Source organism: Oryctolagus cuniculus, chromosome 11, assembly GCF_051225735.1.
Source record: "Oryctolagus cuniculus isolate XC-2025 breed Fujian yellow rabbit chromosome 11, ASM5122573v1, whole genome shotgun sequence".
NCBI classification, from domain to species: domain Eukaryota; kingdom Metazoa; phylum Chordata; class Mammalia; order Lagomorpha; family Leporidae; genus Oryctolagus; species Oryctolagus cuniculus.
In genome coordinates this window covers 111297446-111317538 of record NC_142877.1, presented here as the reverse complement: position 1 = coordinate 111317538, position 20093 = coordinate 111297446, and the positions used below count along the sequence as shown (strand labels likewise).

At 49.7% G+C, this 20093-nt stretch overlaps 1 protein-coding gene across 6 annotated transcripts in view; it reads left to right on the top strand.

The window, feature by feature from the left end:
• LARGE1 (LARGE xylosyl- and glucuronyltransferase 1) overlaps nt 1-20093 on the top strand; it is a 564622-nt gene that overhangs the window by 459710 nt on the left and 84819 nt on the right. For all 6 annotated transcript variants that reach the window (XM_051846591.3, XM_051846590.3, XM_051846588.3 and 3 more), the window contains 2 exons: nt 16887-16999; nt 18752-18877. In XM_051846591.3, the coding sequence (XP_051702551.2) occupies nt 16887-16999; nt 18752-18877 (239 nt within the window). The remainder of the gene's footprint in view (nt 1-16886; nt 17000-18751; nt 18878-20093) is intronic.

Below are 20093 nucleotides of genomic sequence, written 5' to 3'. Positions count from 1 at the left end.
GACTCCCGGATTCCATAGTGTACATTCATCCAGCAAAGATTTACGATTAGCTGTTGGAAATGTCACACCTGTGCTTCAGTGGAAAAAATAACCCCAGAGGCAAACTGCAGCCAAGACTGACCTACAGACAACTGTAGGCAATTGCAGCTGTCCCTCGGCGTGCAGAGGCCATTGGTCGGGGACTCCACTTGGATACCCTAGGTGCTCCTGTCCATTTCATACAGTGGTGTGGAATGTGCATATAACCTCTGCGCATGTTCCAGTAGACTTTCAATCATCTCTAGGTTATGATATCACCTAATGTAAAGTGCTGGGTAAACAGTCGTTAGGCTGCGTTGTTTCGAGAATCACGACAAGGAAAACAAAGCCTGCACATGTTTTATGCAGATGCATTTGTGTTCTGAATATTTTTGGTCTGAGGTTGTTTGAATTCATGGGTGCAAGGGACTCCCTGTGAGTGTGCCTGGATCTCAGTATTTTTTGCCTAAAAAAATTTCTTATTTTGATTCCATTTTCTGCAAACATTTTAGGTTTTAAAAATAAATTTTCCAAAGAAAAACAGCAGTAATCGATTGGAAACCTACTTATTCTTTAGCTCCGCTTTTGTGTTCTTTACGTTTAGAAGTGACTTACTGATGATTTACTATTTTAAACAAGCCCCTCTTTTCCCCTTTAAAAGTCTGCCGTCTGCTCCTGCTGAATCCTTCCAAGGACATTGCTCCAGCTTCCAGCTCCAGGTCCTCACTCTGCCCCTTCCATGGAAAAAAAAAAATGCAGAACACAATTTCATCATGCATCTTAAGGGCTCCAGTCATCAAAAATAAGAACTAAAAATCTCTGGAATTGGCTATTCCAAAGATCCCACAACCTTTCTGAGATAGCCTCATATATGCACAAGTGCCCAGTAGAGTAAGCTCCCGGGCCACCGGGAAGAGGGGTCCCGCGGGGACATAGCACCAGCAGTCTAGCCCACAGGGCAGTGCTTGCCAGGATCCCAGCCCCTTCTCTGCTTTCCCTTAGGGCTGACAGAAGCCAGCTTAGCATGCCAGTGACATCACGAGAAGAAGGGACCGGCCTCCGACTCTCTCAGTCTACTGCGAGCTGTCCCCTGTCAGCCACCATTATGCTTAAGCCGTCCTCCTTGTCCCCCTGAGCCCTCTGTTGCCAGATCTCGTTTTTGAGCCTATTGGACATTTCGCCACAGCAGTCAGGTGGATTTGAGTCCTGAGTTGGTTACTGGAACCCATGGGACTGCTCCCGAGCACAGGGACCTCAGCAGAGGCAGTGGGCGAAGAGAAACAGCCCCTCTCTCAGCCTGCGTGGCTCTCCTCCCTAAGCACATTTTGTGCCCGGCACGGTGCACCAGGCTCAAGAAAAGCAAGCGGAAATCTGGAAAACCTGGCCCTTGGCGTCACACCCAGGCTCAGCGTGGAGTGGCCAGGAAAATATCCTGGGAAAACACTGGTGTGCTTAGTCTTTTTCAGAGTGTACTTGGGATCTTCCTAACGGGTGTTTCACTGATCCCGGCAGGGGCCGGCACTCACCAGATCTGACTCCTGCCTGGCCTCTATGTCCTGAAGCTAGGAATGGTTTTAGTGTTTTCAGCTGGAGGAAAAAAAAAAAATCAGAGGGCCATTATATTCTGTGGCACATAAAAATTATTTGGAATTCAAATTTTGGTATCTGTTAATAAAATCCCCTGGTCTCGCAGCCACACCATCCCTTTTTGCTTTTGTTTATGGTTGCTTTTGGGATACAATGGCACAAGCTGACTCATTGCCAAAGCCAAAAATGCAGAGTCTCTGGCCCTTTTAAAAGAAGTGTGCCCTTTGCATTTGATGGCATAGCAGCAACAACATGGTTTGGGGAGTCCTGCAGCCTGGGTTGAGGATCTGGCCTGGGCCACTTGGTTTTCCTCCAGGTAAATGGGAGAAAGAAGACATTGTTGAAAGGCTGTTATGAGGGTTAAATAGCTGCTGTGAATATAACAGTGGGATACCCAGTGATCTAGGACCAGTAGGAATGCACAAGGAGTATTGGTTGCTTCCCCCTCCTTTAATCGTATGCAGCATAATATTCTACATAGGCACTGAGAGAAGGGTAGATTGCATGGGGCCTGATCCTACCCCCAGCTGGGGAAACGTGTGCAGAAAATAAAGGGCAGGAGATGGGACCGGTGTATTCGCTGGCACTCCGGCCATCCACAGTCTTTTCACTCTCAACTCTTTATTCCCCAGCACTTAGAGTACTCCCTGGTGTATAGTGGGGGTCCAAGAAGTATCACTGAATGAAAGAATACACTTTCTCATTCAGTCCTCCTAATCATTGGTTGTCACATGCTTAACCTGTGAAATCAGACAACCAGAAGGAAGCCCCAAATTCTGCCTCTCCATGTACTGTCTCATAACCTTAGGCACACCCACTTGTGTGCCTGCATCCTTACCTAAAAATGCAGGTAAAGAGAATGCAAATCTCATAGGGCGGTTGCCAAGACTAAATGAGATTCAAGGTGTGCCAGACACCTGTGCATCCCAAAGGAAGGAAAGGTGTAGGACGTGAGTGAGAGCATGCGCATTCCAGGTGGAACACTGGTGTTTCAAGACAGCTTCGCCTGTCTTGTTGGCATGATTGTAAGCAGGACTTTCTGGCAGGGTCTTGAGATGGAGAGAATAGGAGAAGAATCCCAAGATGCAAATCTGGCACAGTGGCAGGAGTCGAGATTTAGGGAGGAGCTTCATGGGATGGGGCTATAGGGAAGTGGAAAAATGGACTGTTGAAAAACGGGGGCTGGCGCTGTGGCTCACTAGGCTAATCCTCTACCTGCAGCACCAGCACCCGGGGGTTCTAGTCCCGGTCGGGGCACCAGATTCTGTCCCGGTTGCCCCTCTTCCAGGCCAGCTCTCTGCTGTGGCCCGGGAGTGCAGTGGAGGATGGCCCAAGTGCTTGGGTCCCTGCACCCGCATGGGAGACCAGGAGAAGCACCTGGCTCCTCGCTTTGGATCAGTGCAGTACACCAGCCGCAGCGCGCCAGCCACACCGCCCACTGGGGGTGAACCAATGGAAAAGGAAGACCTTCTGTCTCCCTCTCTCTCACTGTCCACTCTGCCTGTCAAAAGAAAGAAAGAAAGAAAAACGGGGAACTCCAGACAAGCCATGGAAGCTAGAGTGACCAGACATGTCTGGGTGCATGGTCACAAAGGAGGCCTGCAGGTGGACCTGAGATGATTAGGAGCCGCTACCCACCTGCTGTAGGTGTGGAGGCCTGATGAGAGAGCGGAGTCAGACTCACCTAGAGATGAATCCCTTCCCTGTTTAAACCAAGCACATATTTCCTAAGTCTGGCTTTCATGGTGATTTCTGATTGTGAAGTTCTTTGCACCCATTTCATAGTGATTAGATAACAAGGCCAAAGAAAGATACTCCTGTGTGTACAGATAATGGCAGTTCATTCCCATTGCAATTATGAATCTTTCTGAAGATACTGTGCTGGACTTTAATGGCCTTTATCATTTAATCTAATGGATTAACATAACCACAGATGAGTAAACAGGGACCATTATCTTCCCAGGGGACCGCGGAAGGGATTTGTACATATTAAGGGTCTAGTACTGTATTAACATCACCAACTTTCATTCCCCTGCACCAAGCCCTATGCTAAGGACTTTTCCTGTTTATCTCACTTAATTCCTAGGACATTCTTTGTAAAGAGGATTACATGATGTATTACTTGGCAGCAAAACCAAGATTGGAACGCAGATCTTTCTGTCTTGATAGCCTAGTAGTTCTTGATGGAAGCGATCTGTTGTGATCATCAAGCCCCACCTGTAGGGGAGGAAAGGAAGGAGAAAGGAATGGCAGGTGATTCCCTAAAGCAGGGGGAGGGATTTTTTTTTTTTTTTTTTTTTTTGCCAAAGGCCTTTTGGATATTGATAATATCATTCATGGACCAAACAAAATTATAAACTCAAAAAATCAGCCTGCTATAGATTTATTGAATTTTCAAGTCCCACCTATGGTGGCCTTGGCAATGCCAGACCAAATGAGTTTTTTTTTTTTTTTTAAAGATTTACCTATTTTACTTGAAAGGCAGAGTTACAGAGAGGCAGAGGCAGAGAGAGACAGAAAGATCTTCCATCCACTGGTTCATTCCCCAAATGGCTGCAACAGCCAGAGATGGTCCTATCTGAAGCTGGGAGTCTGTAGCTCCTTCTGGGTCTCCTATGAGGGTGCAGGGTCCCAAGAATTGGACCATCTTCCACTGCTTTCTAAGGCCAAAGCAGAGAGCTGGGTTAGAAAAGGAGCAGCTGGGACTTGAACCGGCATCCATGTGGGATGCCAGCACTGCAGGAAGTGGCTTTACCCACTATGCCACAGCACTGACCTGACCAAATGATTTTGTAAGACTGGATATTCCCCACCCCTGCCCTGATGTAATTAACCAGGACTCTGATAATGATAGGGACACACCTCTCTAAAGAGGTGACATTTTAGCCAAGACTTCAAGCGTGGCCTTGAGATATTCCTGTACCTAACCAGGAAACAGGAGCACAGTAGCCCAGACGTGGGCACTGGCATGGCCTGTTCTGGCTCTGACTAGGGGGAGAGTGATTGCGGCTGAAATGGGGAGAGAATCACCGGATTCCTGGGCCATGGAGAATGATAGGAGTTCAGGTTTTGTTCTGTAACATGGTAGTAAAGGAAGCACTGGGCTGAAAATACCAATGCTCTTTTTTTGCAAGATTTATTTATTTTATTTGAAAGAGTTGCAGAGAAGCTGAGGCAGAGAGAGACAGAGGGACATTTGGTTCACTCCCCAAATGGCCACAAAGGCCAGGGATGGACCAAGCCAAAGTCAAGAACCAGGAGCTTCATCCAGGTCTCCCATGTGGGTGCAGGGGCCCTGAGCACTTGGGCCATCTTCTCTGCTTTTCTCAGGCCATTGGCAGGGAGCCGGACATGAACTGGCACTCGTATGGGATGCCAATGTCACAAGTGGCAGTTTTACCCACTATGCCATAATGGCAGCCCCAGTGTCAATGATCTTTTGAACATTAGTAAGAATGAATATTGTCGTTAGTTTCTCTGCATCAATCCTTACTCAGTGGTGGCTTTATGGCACCCCTCGCTCACATATTAAGAAGCTTACTTATTTTTTTAAATTTATTGACAAACAGTAAGTGTATATATTTATGGGGTACAATGTAATATTTTGATACATGCAAACATTTTAATGATCATATTAGGTTAATTAGCATCCATTGCTTTATGTATTCAAGGTTTCTTTGTAGTGAGAACATTCAGAAGTCTTTCTTCTAGCTATTTAGAAAAGTACAGTATGTTATTGTTAACTGTTATTACCCTACTGTGCAATAGAATACCAACAGGATTCTTTTTACAATAAAGAAATACTTTTTAATTCAATAAAAATAAACCTTTCTGAGGTTTGACATATGTATATATTTGAGGAAGTTAACTTCAAAGAAGAATCCAAGAATGGTGTCTTTTGTGAGCACTTAGGCCTGTACTGAGGGAGCATTATAGCCACCTCGGACCACAGCTTCCGTGGTCCAAAGTGACCAAGCCAGTTCTGAGCTGAAGAACAAAAGCTGGGCCGGCGCTGTGGCTCACTTGGTTAATCCTCCGCCTGCGACACCAGCATCCCATATGGGCGCCAGGTTCTAGTCCCGGCTGCTCCTCTTCCAGTCCAGCTCTCTGCTGTGGCCCGGGAGGGCAGTGGAGGATGGCCCAAGTGCTTCGGCCTCTGCACCTGCATGGGAGACCTGGAAGAAGCATCTGGCTCCTGGCTTCGGATGGGTGCAGCGCCGGCCATAGTGGCCATTTGGAGAGTGAACCAACGGCAAAGGAAGACCTTTCTCTCAGTCTCTCTCGCTGTCTATCTGTCTTAAAAAAAAAAAAGAAAGAAAGAAAAGAAAAAGAAAAAGAAAAAAAGAACAAAAGCAGGCTGCACAGAGAGAAAGAGGGGAGGAGGGAGGAGGCAGTGGCGGCCCAGCTAGAAGGCTTCCATAATGCAAGCTAGCGGCCTCCCTTTGCTGAGAAAGGGTGGAGGTGTTCTTGCCTGCTAAGAAGTTGGTTGAGTGGCTCAGATGCCAAAAGCAGAGACTCTCCCTGATGTGCAGGAGGGAAAGTTGACTTTAAGTGACCTCGGAAGCCTGCCCTTACGTGACTCTAGCGGCTCCAGCCATCCTGCCCATCAGGCCCCGCCCAGGTGTGCAGTATCAGGTTGCCCTCCCTTCCCTGGTCTTACCTGTGTAGAGCTGGCTTTCCTCCCCCGGGCTTCTTTCTGCTTGTGGCCTGTGTTCTCATCAGCGTCTCCACATGTACTCCGCCAGTCTCCAGAAACTACTGTTTGGCCTCCACTCTCAGTGGCTGGTCCAACCACAGCTCACTATTACATAGTCATGAACACGTCTGCGGACACACACACACCCATCCACACCCTGGGAGGATTTGTGGTGTGGTTGAAAGAGCGTGAGTACAAGGGTGAGAATTTGCCGCTTACTAGCAAGCGTGAGCCTGAGTTTCTTCATGAGTAAAATAGGAATAATTCCATCTACTCTGTAAGTTTGTTATAAGAATCGGAAGTCATGTAAGTAAAGCCTCTTGCCCTGGTAGACAAAAGCTGCTTGATAAATGGTAGGAATCATAGGTGTTATCATTGTCATTTTTAGCCTAGCCTCCCTTGTGCTGTTACACTGGCAAGCGACACTATCTGGCTCATAAAAACAAACAGCAACAACAAAGCAGTGTTCTCTCCCCTCTGCATGGACGTCTGCCTTTCTCTCCTTGCCATCTTGGCCGCTGTTGCACACCCAGACAGGGAAAGGGAATAGTGGCCTCTGATCCACAGATGAAACGGCTCTACCCCTCACCAGATGTTCACAGGAGAAGCCTTTGATTTTTAATTTATTTATTCATGTATGTAGCATAGGTCTCTTCTGCTCCCAGCGCAACAGCTGGGGTAAAGCCCTGCGGGTCCCGCACATGCCAGCCAGCTCCGTAGAGAGTCCCTGGCACCTGTAAGGCACACTGGGCGCTCCGAGGCTAAGGGCTCACTCCCCACTCCCAGCCCCGCCCTCCAACTGGAATGCAAATGTGCAGATCATTCAGCAGCAAATGTCATGCAAAGGCCAGAGTCAAGCTTCTTGGCTCCACCCTCCCCCTGAAGGAAGACAGGGGACCTCTGGGCTGGGGCGTGCGTTTCAAAGCCAAGTCTGCATTGTTCAGACTGAAGGGGTCCCTGTCAGGTGGAACCCTTTGCATTATTTTAACCTTTACCAGTGTTCCCTGAAAAAGTTCCCAGTTTGCATGCATGCACATAATTTGCGTTATCTCTAGTGGGAATTCCACAGGCTCTGAGTGATAACCAAGTGTACAGAAATGCACAGCTTTTGTACTGCTACTTATTAAGACCTTGTGTACCACCTCCTATCTTGAAAGCCCTGTGCAATCATTCTTCAAGAAATCTCCCCAGCACCGCAGGTGTGAGGTCAATACATGGAGTTCTGTTTCCCTTGGAAAGCCTGTTGGCTCTGTGACCACCTGTGTGCAAACACCCCGCCTTGGGAAAAACAGGCAGATTGCCTCTGCATCTTTCTTCAAGCCCTCTGATTTTATTTTATTTTTTAAAAAAGATTTGTTTATTTGAAAGTCAGAGTTACACAGAGAGAGGAGAGGCAGAGAGAGAGAGAGAGAGAGAGAGAGGTCTTCCATCCATTGGTTCACTCCCCAGATAGCCACAACAGCCAGAGCTGCACCGATCTGAGGCCAGGAGCCAGGAGCCTCCCCTGGGTCTTCCACATGGGTGTAGGGGCCCAAGGACTTGGACCATCTTGTACTGCTTTCCCATGTCATAGCAGAGAGCTGGATCAGAAGAGGAGCAGCCCGGACTAGAACCAGCGCCCATATGGGATGCCGGTGCTTCAGGCTAGGGCTTTAACCCACTGCGCCACAGCACTGGCCCCAAGCCCTCTGATTTTATCTCGTGTCCAAAGCAGACTCCTTGGCTGCTTAAGAACATAATGTGTGCACATGGTTTTCCATGTGGTGGATTTTATTTCCTCTGTTACTTTTTTCCTTCTGCGGTTGTATCTTGCAGCCGCCCCTTGCAGTAACCCCACAGGCTGTGACACTGGGAGCTGGCAGTGGTCAGAAGGTAGAGCTGGCCGCGGGCCTGGGAATATTACAAAACATCGCAGATACTGTAAGCGGCCAATGCGTCATACACACACACTCACACACACACAAGGGTGTTGAAGATTTTTGGAACTATCTGTGGATCCAGGCTATTAAGAGAATTCCGAGGTTTGGACATTGATTGTCAATATTCTTAAGTTAGCATTTGTAGATACAGCTCCTATGTAAGATACTTATAAAGGTTTTCAGTCCTTGGGATCCTCCTGGTGTGAATGTGGGGTCCTCCCTATGTTAAATATAATAAACTGAGGTTCAGAACCCAAGTGATTGTTTTCCAGGATCTCATTGGCAGTAGGTGGCAACATCAGGACTCAACCCAGGCTATGCTTTCCAAGCCCACTGCAGGTACTATCTTAATGCAGCTTGCACTTCTAGGGTGGCTACAGAAACACCTCTGTGGAGTGGGTGTTTATCCTAGAAGTTATAGTGCTGCTTAAGACGCCCACATCCTATGTTAACAGTGCCTGAGCTGTTGAGCCTTGGTTCTGCTCCCAATTCCAGCTCCCCGTTAATGCATACCCCAGGAGGCAGCAGGTGATGGCTAAGGGACTGGGCTCCTGCCACCTGCATGGTATTTCCAGCTCCCGGCTTTGGCCTGGCCCAGGCCCAGCTGTGGTGGGCATCTGAGGAATGAGCCAGCAGATGGGGAACTCACCGTCTGTCCGTCTGGCTGGCTGGCTCTCTAGCTCTCAAAGAAATGAACACCCGTGTTCCCAGGGTTGCCTTTGCTGCACCGGCTGGGGACGTGCTGGTATTTATTCTATGCATACCTGTGGTTAACTATAGATTTATGAGCAAAGACAGGTATGTTCTCCGACAACTTGATGCAGCCTCCTTTTGATTTTTTTTTTTTTTTTTTGAGAAGTCAGTCCTGACCTTTTAAGTTCTGCTTGTTCAGATTTGCTGCCTGCTAGACATTCAGCAGCCATTTCTCTGAAACCACTGCCCAGAACGGAGAAGCTCGCCTGACTTGACCTTCACTCCTCTGTCTTTTACCCCGTGGCCTTCATCAGTCGTTAGGTTTCAGGTTAGACATCATCGATTTCAGGAAGCTTTTCCCTAATGCATTCCCCCCAGAGCACAGTCAATTTCCCTGCTCCTGCACTCCTTCCCCATCTGCCACTTCCCATGGTGCCTTGCAGTTTCTTGATTTCCCATAATCCTTTCCCACTGCGTGTTGCCTCCTCAGAAGCAGGAGTCTGCTGCCAGTCTACACTTAGCCCGGTGAATAGAACCGGAGAAGGAGGAGGCCCTCAAAACAGTGTCTCTAAAATGAATTGCAGGTCACTTCTAAATGCAAGAAAGGCTAGGCAGGGCCCCCAGCAGTCTGCTTAGCATGTCAAGAATAGTTAGATGACCATGATGGGGGGCCTGGGAGCCCCCATTCCCATGAGCCCGTGCTGGCCTCTGTTGGCCAAGAACACACCTAACAGTCTCGCTTGGCAAGAAGCACAGGCTTTCCAAACACCAAGACACCAAGGGCAGCCGCTGTGTGCTCCCTGCTGGCGTGGGAGGCCGTGGTCTTCATCAGTTCTCCTGTCCTACGATGAAGGGTCTTCTAGACAGGGCAGTAGGAAGCACTGGCCAGCACTGGGACACTGCAACTGCGCCTCCCCTCTCAGTGCCCGAGTCCCCGCATCTGCACAAAAGTCCAAGTCCCAGCATGGGCACAAAGGCACCGGATGCCTGACCTGCCTCCCTTCTCACTGTAGCGAGGTTAGAGGCGGCGCAGGAAGCTGTCTGCTCACAGATTTTTGGGTCTGGTTTGAATGCTAAGTCTTGGGCGAATCAAGGAACACGGGGTGGCATATTTACCAACCCTGCTGGGACCCCAGAGAGAACACCGACGTGGAGCAGACGGTAAGGGGCTAAATGGTAAAGGGCCACTGTGCCAGTTTTGCTGGAAAAGATGTTCTGATGAAAAGGAGGGAAGACTCATACAAGCCTGCCGATGACCAAAGCGCCGTGGTGTGTTGTTCAGAGCACGTGGAGGTCCTGGGGCCTTTGTTCTTACAGCGTGACATGATAAAGCAGCACTTTCGCTTGGCCTTTCTGAAAGAGGTCCACCATGGCCACTCCCGTGCTCGGAGTCCTTCCCTTGAGCTTCCCAAGCACTGTGTGTGTGGATGACAAGTGCCCCAACAGCACCCCCTCAGCCCTGGGACACGTGCATGGGGCTTTGGACACCTGGAGCCCTTGAATTGGCCGTTGTGCCCACAAGCAGGTCAATTCTTTCCAGCCCAGTAGTGTTGCTCCCCCACTCGCAGAGGAGCGGCACCGGACCCTGCGCTGTTCTCTTTCCCCGGGCCCTTCCCAGGTTTGCTGCCGCTCCCCCTGCCTCCGCGGAGGAGCGGCACCGGCAAGCTCTCCGACCGACTCTCTCAGGGGGGCGCGGCCACACTTGTTGTCTCTCTCCCCCTTTTAAGGGGTTGGGCCAGGAATCAGCTAATTGACGAGGCAGCTGTGTGAGATTTGTTTACTCTCTCTCAGCACCATATGATGGGAGATCAGATGCATAGAGTTAGTCTTAATAGTCTCAGTGGTCTAGTCTAGTCTCGGCAGTCTCAATACTTACTTCGCCATGTTGCGGGAGACAGGCCCTGCTCCCCACACAGTAGGTTATCAGAATATCATTTTCGGCCGGCGCTGCGGCTCAATAGACTAATCCTCCACCTAGCAGCGCCGGCACACCGGGTTCTAGTCGCGGTCGGGGCGCCGGATTCTGTCCCGGTTGCCCCTCTTCCAGGCCAGCTCTCTGCTGTGGCCAGGGAGTGCAGTGGAGGATGGCCCAAGTCCTTGGTCCCTGCACCCCATGGGAGACCAGGAGAAGTACCTGGCTCCTGCCATCGGATCAGCGCGGTGCGCCGGCCACAGCACACTGGCCGCGGAGGCCATTGGAGGGTGAACCAACGGCAAAGGAAGACCTTTCTCTCTGTCTCTTTCTCTCACTGTCCACTCTGCCTGTCAAAAAAAAAAAAAAAAAAAAGACTATTGTTTTCTGGGGCAGGCATTTCAGTGCAGTGGACCAAGCCTCTGCTTGGGACACCCACATTGGAGTGCCTGGTTTGAGCCCCAGCTACTCTGCTTGTGAGTCAGCTTCCTGCTAACGCATCCAGGAGACAGCGGATGATGGCCCAGGTACGGGGTCTCCTGCCACCCAAATGGGAGATCCACAAGGAGTTCCCGGCTCCTGGTTTCAGCCTGGCCAACCCCTGGGCAGTTGTTTTGGGCATCTGGGGAGTGAACCAACAGGTAGAAGATGTCTGTCTCTCCCTCTCTGTTTGTCATCCTGCCTTTCAAATAAAAAAATCTTTTTTAAAAAAGGGGGAATATCATTTTCTGTGTGGGAGATGTCATGAACATGGTTGGAAAACCTCTGCTTCGCAGAGACTCCAGCCCCTGCACACCCAGTCTCTGCCCAGCTGCTCAGGTCCATGTCCTGCCATTTGCCTGAAGTAAGCAAAGTGGGCCTTCTCACCAGCACGCTCTCCGGTCTTGCATAGCCCAGGTTTGCTACCCTGTCTCCCCACTCTGTGTCTTGGTCCTTATGGCTACCTGAGATGCCCCCCTCCCCCTATCTGCCTGGCAGAGGCACTGGGTAAGGGGCTGATTGGCAAAGTACCATGAAGCCAGCTTGGGTGGACGAGGTGGTCCTAGCCCAGGCTAACACAGGCTTCCCTCCTCTGAATCTTATTAAGCAGTGCACATTCTCAGTGTGTGCAGTCATCATGTTGGATCATAGTGGCAAACATGTCTTTTTTTATAATGGACACAAGTCATGCATTTCCTATATACAGTTTTAAGAGGTAATGATACTTCCCACCCTCCTGTCCCTCCCTCCTTCACTCCCACCCTCCCTCCTCCTTCCTTATTTTTCTTTTTTTACTTTCAATTTACCTTAGAATCACAAGCTTAGCCCTCCACTAAATAAAGAATTCAGCAACTGGTAAGTAGAAAAACCTCAAGAGTATAGTCCAGGGCTATAAACAATAATCAAATCTCAAAATGTCAGTTCACTCATAAATATTACATTTCTTTTTGTAAACCTGTCTCTCTTACAGGCAGAGTTAGACAGTGAGAGAGACAGAGAGAAAGGTCTTCCTTACGTTGGTTCACCCCCTAAATGGCTGGTGTACTGCGCTGATCCGAAGCCAGGAGCCAGGTGCTTCTCCTGGTCTCCCATGTGGGTGCAGGGCCCAAGCACCTGGGCCATCCTCCACTGCTTTCCCCGGGCCACAGCAGAGAGCTGGACTGGAAGAGGAGCAACCGGGAGAGAATTCGGTGCCCCAACCGGGACTAGAACCCGGGGTGCCGGCACCGCAGGTAGAGGATTAGCCTAGTGAGCCGCGGTGCCGACCATAAACCTGTCTTATAGATGTGCTTGTTTTCTGTGTTTCCATAACAGGGTCTGACAAAGCTGGAATGTTCTACCCTGGTAGATATATGCTGTGTTAGTACTTTGAGCAAATTCCACTCATTGGGGAATATAAAAAAAGAAAAACAAGTCTATTTCTGTTCATTCACACATAGTAGGTGCTCAATAAGTAGCTATTGAACTAATGAGTAAAATAAATGATGCAGAAGCTCTTTTAAATGTAGGATCCATAAAACTCAGTAATGGCATTGATGGATGATGGAGCAGCTGAAGGTGTTCAAGCCATACCACCCACACAGCAGTCCCTGGATAACTTGGGAGGCAGGACCTTCTCAACTGTCAACTCCTGTGTCCATAGGGGTGTCAGTCTGGATGAGGGTGTGTGTTGCAGCATGTCTTATAACAGCAAAAACATCATCAACAGCAAAAAAATACTTTGGTGGGGGCAATGCATAAATAAATGGTGGTATATCTATAAAGTGAAAGAAATGATTATAATGAATAAATTAGATGTTTAACTACTAATATGGATTTTTTTTTTGGAAGTCAGAGTTCCAGAGATAGAGGGAGAGACAGAGACAGAGAGACTTCCATCTACTCCCCAAATGGCTACAATAGCCAGGGCTAGACCAGGCTGAAGCTAGGCGCCAGGAGCTTCATCCAGGTCTCCCACATGGGTAGCAAGGGCCCAAGAATTTGGGCCCATCTTCCATTGCTTTTCCCAGGCCATTAGCAAGGAACTGGAGCAGCTTGGAAGCAGAGCAGCTGGGAAACATACCAGTGCCCACCTGAGATTCAGGTATTGCTGACTGAAGCTTTACCTGCTACGCTGGAATGCTGGCCCTAAATATGGTTAGATCTTGAAAATTTAACAGTAGATTTAAAGGCAAGTTACAGTAGGAACCATGACAAGTTAACCACTAAATACACGACATATATTGTTTTTTATCATATACACAGAGAATAAAAATGTAAAAACATACACAGGAATGAAACACAACCACCATGCTTCCTGGTTGCCTCTAAGGAAGAGGATGTAGAAGGAGATGATGGAACTTCCAAGAGATGTCTCTCTTTTTTGTAAACAGCCATTGTGGTGAGAGAGAAGTATATATTATTTCTAAGTGGTGGATATTTGCTTTTGTCTGCTTGTTTCTGGTGGTTGGGAATAGTTCCTAATTAAAATCCCACAAAAAAACAGGCCAGATGCCTGGAGAGTGGTCTTGCACTTCTGCATGTCATCCTCTGGGCAGGATATTCCCACCATTCCAAGCGGCCTGGCGGGCAGTGCCGATCGCACCTGCTGCTGAGGACCCAATGAGCCTTCACCCCATTGAAAACCTTCGATTCTCAGCTCAGTCTGCAGAGTCCAATAGAAATGCCATGTCCACCTCCAGGGCCTTCAAAATACTTGTTCATGGCTTTCATTTTTTTTTTTCAAGATTTTATTTATTTATTTGAAAGTCAGAGAGAAGGAACGGCAGAGAGAGAGGTCTTCCATCCACTGGTTCACTACCCAGTTGGCTGCAACTGCCAGAGCTGAGCCCATCTGAAGCCAGGAGCCAGGAGCTTCTTCTGGGTCTCCCACACGGGTGCACGAGCCATCCTCTACTGCTTTCCCAGGCCATAGCAGAGAGAGCTGGATCGGAAGTGGCACAACTGGGACTCGAACCTGCACCCTTATGGGATGCCGGCACTGCAGGTGGCGACTTTACCCTCTACGCCACAGCGCTGGCCCCTCATCATTGCTCATAGCCTCCAGCCACCCCCATCTCTTTTACATATTGGACATCTGACCAGCTTCACTGGAATGCCTTTTTGCAGTCAGATGTAATGAAACTGGTTTTTCACACGTTTGATGACAGTCTCTTTTTTGAATCAGTCACTAGTGACGCACCTGGCTGTGTTCTCTTCATTTTTAAATTCACAAAAATCCCTTCCTTTTCTCATCAAAAGACGCAATGACGTAATATTTTGTGGTGAATTTGGTGCTGACATGAGCTTGTGCTGGCTCTGCGGTGCCCAGCTTGGTGTTCAGTAGCGTCACGCTGCTGCCTTCCAGGTAGCCGTGATGGGAGTACTTACACCACAGAAATTGGCAAGTGCTAGAAATCGGGTTTTCTTTCTCTCCAGCAAGAGCTGAAAGCTCAGTGTCACAGCCTGCCACGAGGTGGCACAGCGGCCCTCTACAGTATGTAGGGAAAACCTCACAGGACCCATTTGATGCATGTAAAAAGTGCGAAGTGGGGAAAAAAAGGGAACTCTTGCCAAGAGTCCTCAGGCTCTAAAGGGGGCACTGCTGAGGCTCTGGTCTTGGTGCTGGGGTGGAGGCCAGCGTGTTGGAGTCTGAATCTGGGACAGGTACCTTTGACCGTGAAGTAGACAAGTATCTGACTCGGCCCCGTAGCTTCCCCACCTATAAAATAAGCATGGGAAAATCTCTGTTGTAGAGATCTTGGGCAGCATGATGGGGAAACACACCTGCAGAAAAATGGTATCTGTGGGCAAATCCAACAAAGCACAGAGATTCCGCAGGAGGTGAACTGGCCCCTGTGACTTCCAAGTTCAGATCGCTCTGTCTCCTCCTGTTCTTCCCATTGCATCTGTTTCATTTCCTTTCATCCCGACCCACTATCAACTAGATGGAGAACACACTTTTTTGCCAAGTATGTGCCACTCGATTGTGTGACTTGAGGGACTCCATTTCTTTCCAAGAATCTGAGAAACGTTGTACAATGCATCGACTAAGATCGTTCTTCACTGCCTGGAGTTTCTGCACTGATCGTTCTGCTGAGCTCAGCGTCCTGGGCAGGATTGATTGGGAGGCCCCTGGCTGTTACAGTCCCATCCACCACATGACTGCAGTGGCCTGCAGGGAACTTCCCTGGCTCACCGTGTGCTGGGCTGTGGGCTTTCCCGGCATGCTCGGACTGCCGCAGTGGCAGACAGCTGACCTCTGCCATTCAGGCAGGCTAAATATGAGAGTACTTTGCAATGTTCATGGGGAAAAAATGAAATTAGAAGATAAGCTTAGTTGGGTGCACAAGCATTTTGAGGCCCATGCATAGTTTCTGTGAAACACATTTCCCTTGAAAGTTTTGAAGACCCCCAGGTGCATAGATTTCAAAAATCTTTGCACCTAAATCAACCTTTTTTTGAAAGGCAAAGAAATAAAGAAAAAGACAGGAGATCTCCCATGTACTGGCTCACTCCCCAAGTGCACACAACCGACATGGCCAGGTCAGGCTGAAGCTGGAAGCCGGGAACCCCGTCTAGGTCTCCTGTGCCAGGGCAGGGACTCAACCACGTGTGCTGTCACCTGCTGCCTCCCAAGGTGTACACTAACCAGAAGCTGAAATCAGAGTAGAGCCACGACTCGAACGTGGCCATCCCAGCTAGCGTCTTGACCACTGCCCAGATACCCACCACTAAACTTGCCCTGTAATTTCATTTTTCCACATTTTGAAATACTCTTACACTTTTCTCTTTAGGTGTTAATATTCTTTTTTTTTGCCTGAGCAATACATTTAGTTGTTTTGACATTTTGAAAAATACAGGAGGTTATGCAATGGAAATTTCACTCCAGATGCCATCCCTCATTCACCCAGGTCTCTCTCTGGGGCAAAACACAGGTGAGAAACCACTGCTCTTAGACAGCACACTGTGTGTCCAAGCAGAGCTAGAATCTTTTATTAATATTATTGTAATATATATATATATTTATATGTGACACAAATCTACCATTTTAAACATGACTTCGTGCAGCCATCACCACTACCCAGACTGTGCCAGGCTCTTGTGCCCATGCCACATGAGCCATGCAACAGCCTCAGAGACCTCTGTTTCTGTATAGGCCCATTAACTCATATGTCCCATGCAAGGCCCATTAAATCATTTGGTCTTGCCCTGCCATGGTAACCACAGGTAAGACTCAAAATTCAATCAATCAATAGCAGGCTAACTTTTAAGTTGATGATTTTGTATGGCCTGTGAATGATTTATAAATACCCAAATGGCCCTTGGCAGAGAAAACGATTCCCCACCCCTGGTCTACAGCCTGGTGCTGAGTAGCTGGCAGAGCCTGGAGTTGAACCCAGGTCTCCATGGCCTTCACGTGGATCCCACTGGTGAGGGCTGGCTGAGAGAACTTCCGAGGAGGACCCAGCAGCCGCGCGGTGCTTGGGTCTCCTCTCTGGGCCAGACATGGTCCCTAAGAGTCCGTGACTGCCGGGAGCCTGCGCCTGGCTCCCTTGTCTCACTGTGGTTCTCCGCTCCTCTGTGCTGTGCTCTGGTCCAGGCGTGATCCTGCTGCTTCTGGATAAGCTGCGGAAGATGAAGTGGGAGCAGATGTGGAGGCTGACGGCAGAGAGGGAGCTCATGGGCATGCTCTCGACGTCCTTGGCTGACCAGGTGAGTGGCCAGGGCGGAAGGAACCGCCAACTGTTCCTGAGTGCCCTGGTTCTGCCAATTGGGAAGCTGGCTACCCACGGGGTGCCTCTGTGTGCATAGGTAGAACTGCCTTACACTTGCCTGTCCAGGAAAACAGCTCGACTCATCGGTGCCTGCAATTGTTCATTAGTAGGCTTTCACAGGATCACCATGTGTAGTGGGAAAACAGGGAGACAGAGATAAATAGAAGACACAGCACTTGGCCTCAGAGAGCCTGGAGTTTATTGAAGCAGACTCATAAATAGATGGCAGCAGATACATTCAGTAAGAGGAAGCTCCCGTCCTCACGGGCCTTGGGGAACGCACTGTGCCTGCTGCCTGAGATCCCAGCCACCCAGTATTTTCCAGACAGCATAGCTCTGGGAAGCAGAGCCTTTTAAAGGAAAGCCTTTCGCCTGGGTCCCCTCCTGTGACGCTGCATTCGGGAGAAACACACTTAATGGAAAAGACCAGCCAAGTGGCTCCAAGAATCCCCTTTGCATCCAGGCAATGTGGGAAAATCATAGCACTCCACCAAGCTCTTAGCCAATGCTCAGTGTATAAAATACATACTTACATATATAGATTCTGATGCTAACTGGGGCATGCAGGGAGCTCACCTCTTGAGATGCTGATCTTGCTGCAGTGTTGGTGGACGGCTTGCCACGGGATGACAACTCCTCTGAGCCCCTTCGTTTTGCCCTTTCGCCTTCATTCAGACAGGGAGCTCACTCCCCAGCTCTCGGTTCGCTGTTCGATTGCCACATCTGTCAACTCCCTGCGAAGTTCTGCAACACAGAGAAAGCCCGGAACTCAGTTAGGGTGACTTGACTGTTTCTTATGCATTATTATTCGGTAGTTCCCAGGCAGCCAGAACCTGATTTCCTTTGCAAACATGACACAGAGCGTAATGAATGCCTTTTTGAAAAAATAATAACACTCAGGGAGCTGAGGGGAAAATTGGCTGCCGCGCTCATATTTTAAGTCGAATCCCACTGACTGGAGCGCGTCCCCCATAGCTGGCAATTGTGTGTCCGTGTCCAGTGAGGGTCGTTTATTCAGCCGTCTCCTGTGCAAAGGCTCATAATTCACCTGCCGGCACCTGCTGTCAGCAGCCAGGTAATAAGCATGGCCCCGTGCAAGGGCTTGGGGAGGAGCCCGAAGGAAGGGAAACTTCCCCAGAGAGTCAGGGCTGGGTTTCGAGGGGGAAGAGGCATACCCTGGGCTCTGTGACCTGCTGCAGTCCCAGGGCATCCATCACTGAATCCACCATCAGCCCCGGGAGGAGCTGCCGGCAGGGAGGAGCTGTCATTTGTCTCAGCCCCCTGGATGAGCAGAAGCACCTGTCATCACATGCTTTCCTCTCCAGGAGGCTCAGGATGGATAGCCCAGGGCTCTGCACGAGGTGGGATGAGGAGAGGCAAAGAAACCTCATCAGTTATGCGCTGGCTAGGGTGGGAAAGGCGCCCCCTGGCTGCCCCACGGGAGCTCGCTGGAAGGTGCGATGTGAGACCAGCAGAGCCTGCAAGCTCACAGCAGCCTGGGGCACCTCCTGCCTCGGTGCCATCAGTATCGCTTGGTTCCTGGAGACGACAGGCAAGAGGAAGGTCCCGTCGCACGAGCCAGGCTGTGTTCAGAGCAGGCGGCTCCTGCAGAACCCTGCCCCAGGAGCTGCGATGCCTCGAGAGAGCCCCCCTCGCTGTCCTGACCATGTCCTTGGCTTTCATTTCCCAGGACATCTTCAACGCTGTCATCAAACAAAACCCCTTCCTCGTGTATCAGCTCCCCTGCTTCTGGAATGTGCAGCTGTCGGACCACACCCGCTCGGAGCAGTGCTACAGAGACGTGTCCGATCTGAAGGTAGGGCGGGGGCAGGCAGTGCTGGGAGCCAAGGGGGAGGCTCCTGGGGAGTGGCAGAGGGAAGCTCGGTTGGGAAGACCTTCCCAGGGCACGGGCGAGCTTGTGTGCAGTGTGCTGAGAGAGATAAGGGCGCACACAAGCAGAAACAATACCCTTTTTGTTGTTGCTGGCTGTTTTTCCTGTGCTTGTTTGAGCTTTCTGGAAAGCAGAGAGCCTCCTGGCATCAGAGCTAATCTAGGCGGCTTTTCTTCTCATCTGCTGTCAGCTCTTCAGGTTCAACTCCCAAATCCATTCGCTTAATCCAGACACAGTGGTAGCACCAGGCTGTAGCAAGGTGAAGATGGGGTAACGGTTAGCGACTGCTGGAGATAATGTGTAACCAACTGTCCTCCCGAAGGCTTCACCAGGGACTGTCAGTGCAGTCCGCAAGTCTGCAGGCTGTCTGGCTGGCTGGCTGGCTCTCTGGATTCCACTGACTTGTGATCGGCCTCCCACCGAATGGCTGGTGGCTGGGGCAGCTCAGCTGTCCTTCGGTGTTGCCACTGAACCGTTTGCAGGCCAGAGTGGTGCGTCCCCCTTGCAAGGGCTGTGTGGAAGAGGAAGCTGGAGTGTATAAAAAGAAACCTCAACTCATGGCTGCTGCTATCCCATTGGCCAGAATAACATGTGGCTGAGCCCAGAGAGCATGAGTGTGTCCAAGGGGAGGAATGAAGAACTGACCCTGGCTGTTAAGAGAGCAAGGGTTGGAGCACAGGTCTGCCTGCCGCCCACTGTGTTTGCCTCTGGCTGTTACCAGGCCAGGAGTAGATGCACGTTTATTCCATTGGAAAGTTCTAGCAAGTGCCCGTGTGTGACACTGCAATAACAATAACTACAACTTTTAAAAAGGAAAAAGAACTGCGTATCTTTCTTTCTTGATGAGTTAGTCTCTTCTAGTGGGCTCCTCTGACCCATGTTCATGTAACCTGCTCTGCTCTATTTGCAGTCATAGTGCCCACTGAATTTGGTATTTTGCCTTCCTTTTTTTATTTTACTCATTTATTTGAAAGTTAGAGTTACACAGAAAGAGAAGGAGAGGCAGAGAGAGAGAGATCTTCCATCCACTGGTTCACTCCCCAGTTGGCGGCAATGGCCAGTACTACGCCAATCCAAATCCAGGAGCTTCTTCTGGGTCTCCCACGCGGGTGCAGGGGCCCATGGACTTGGGTCATCTTCC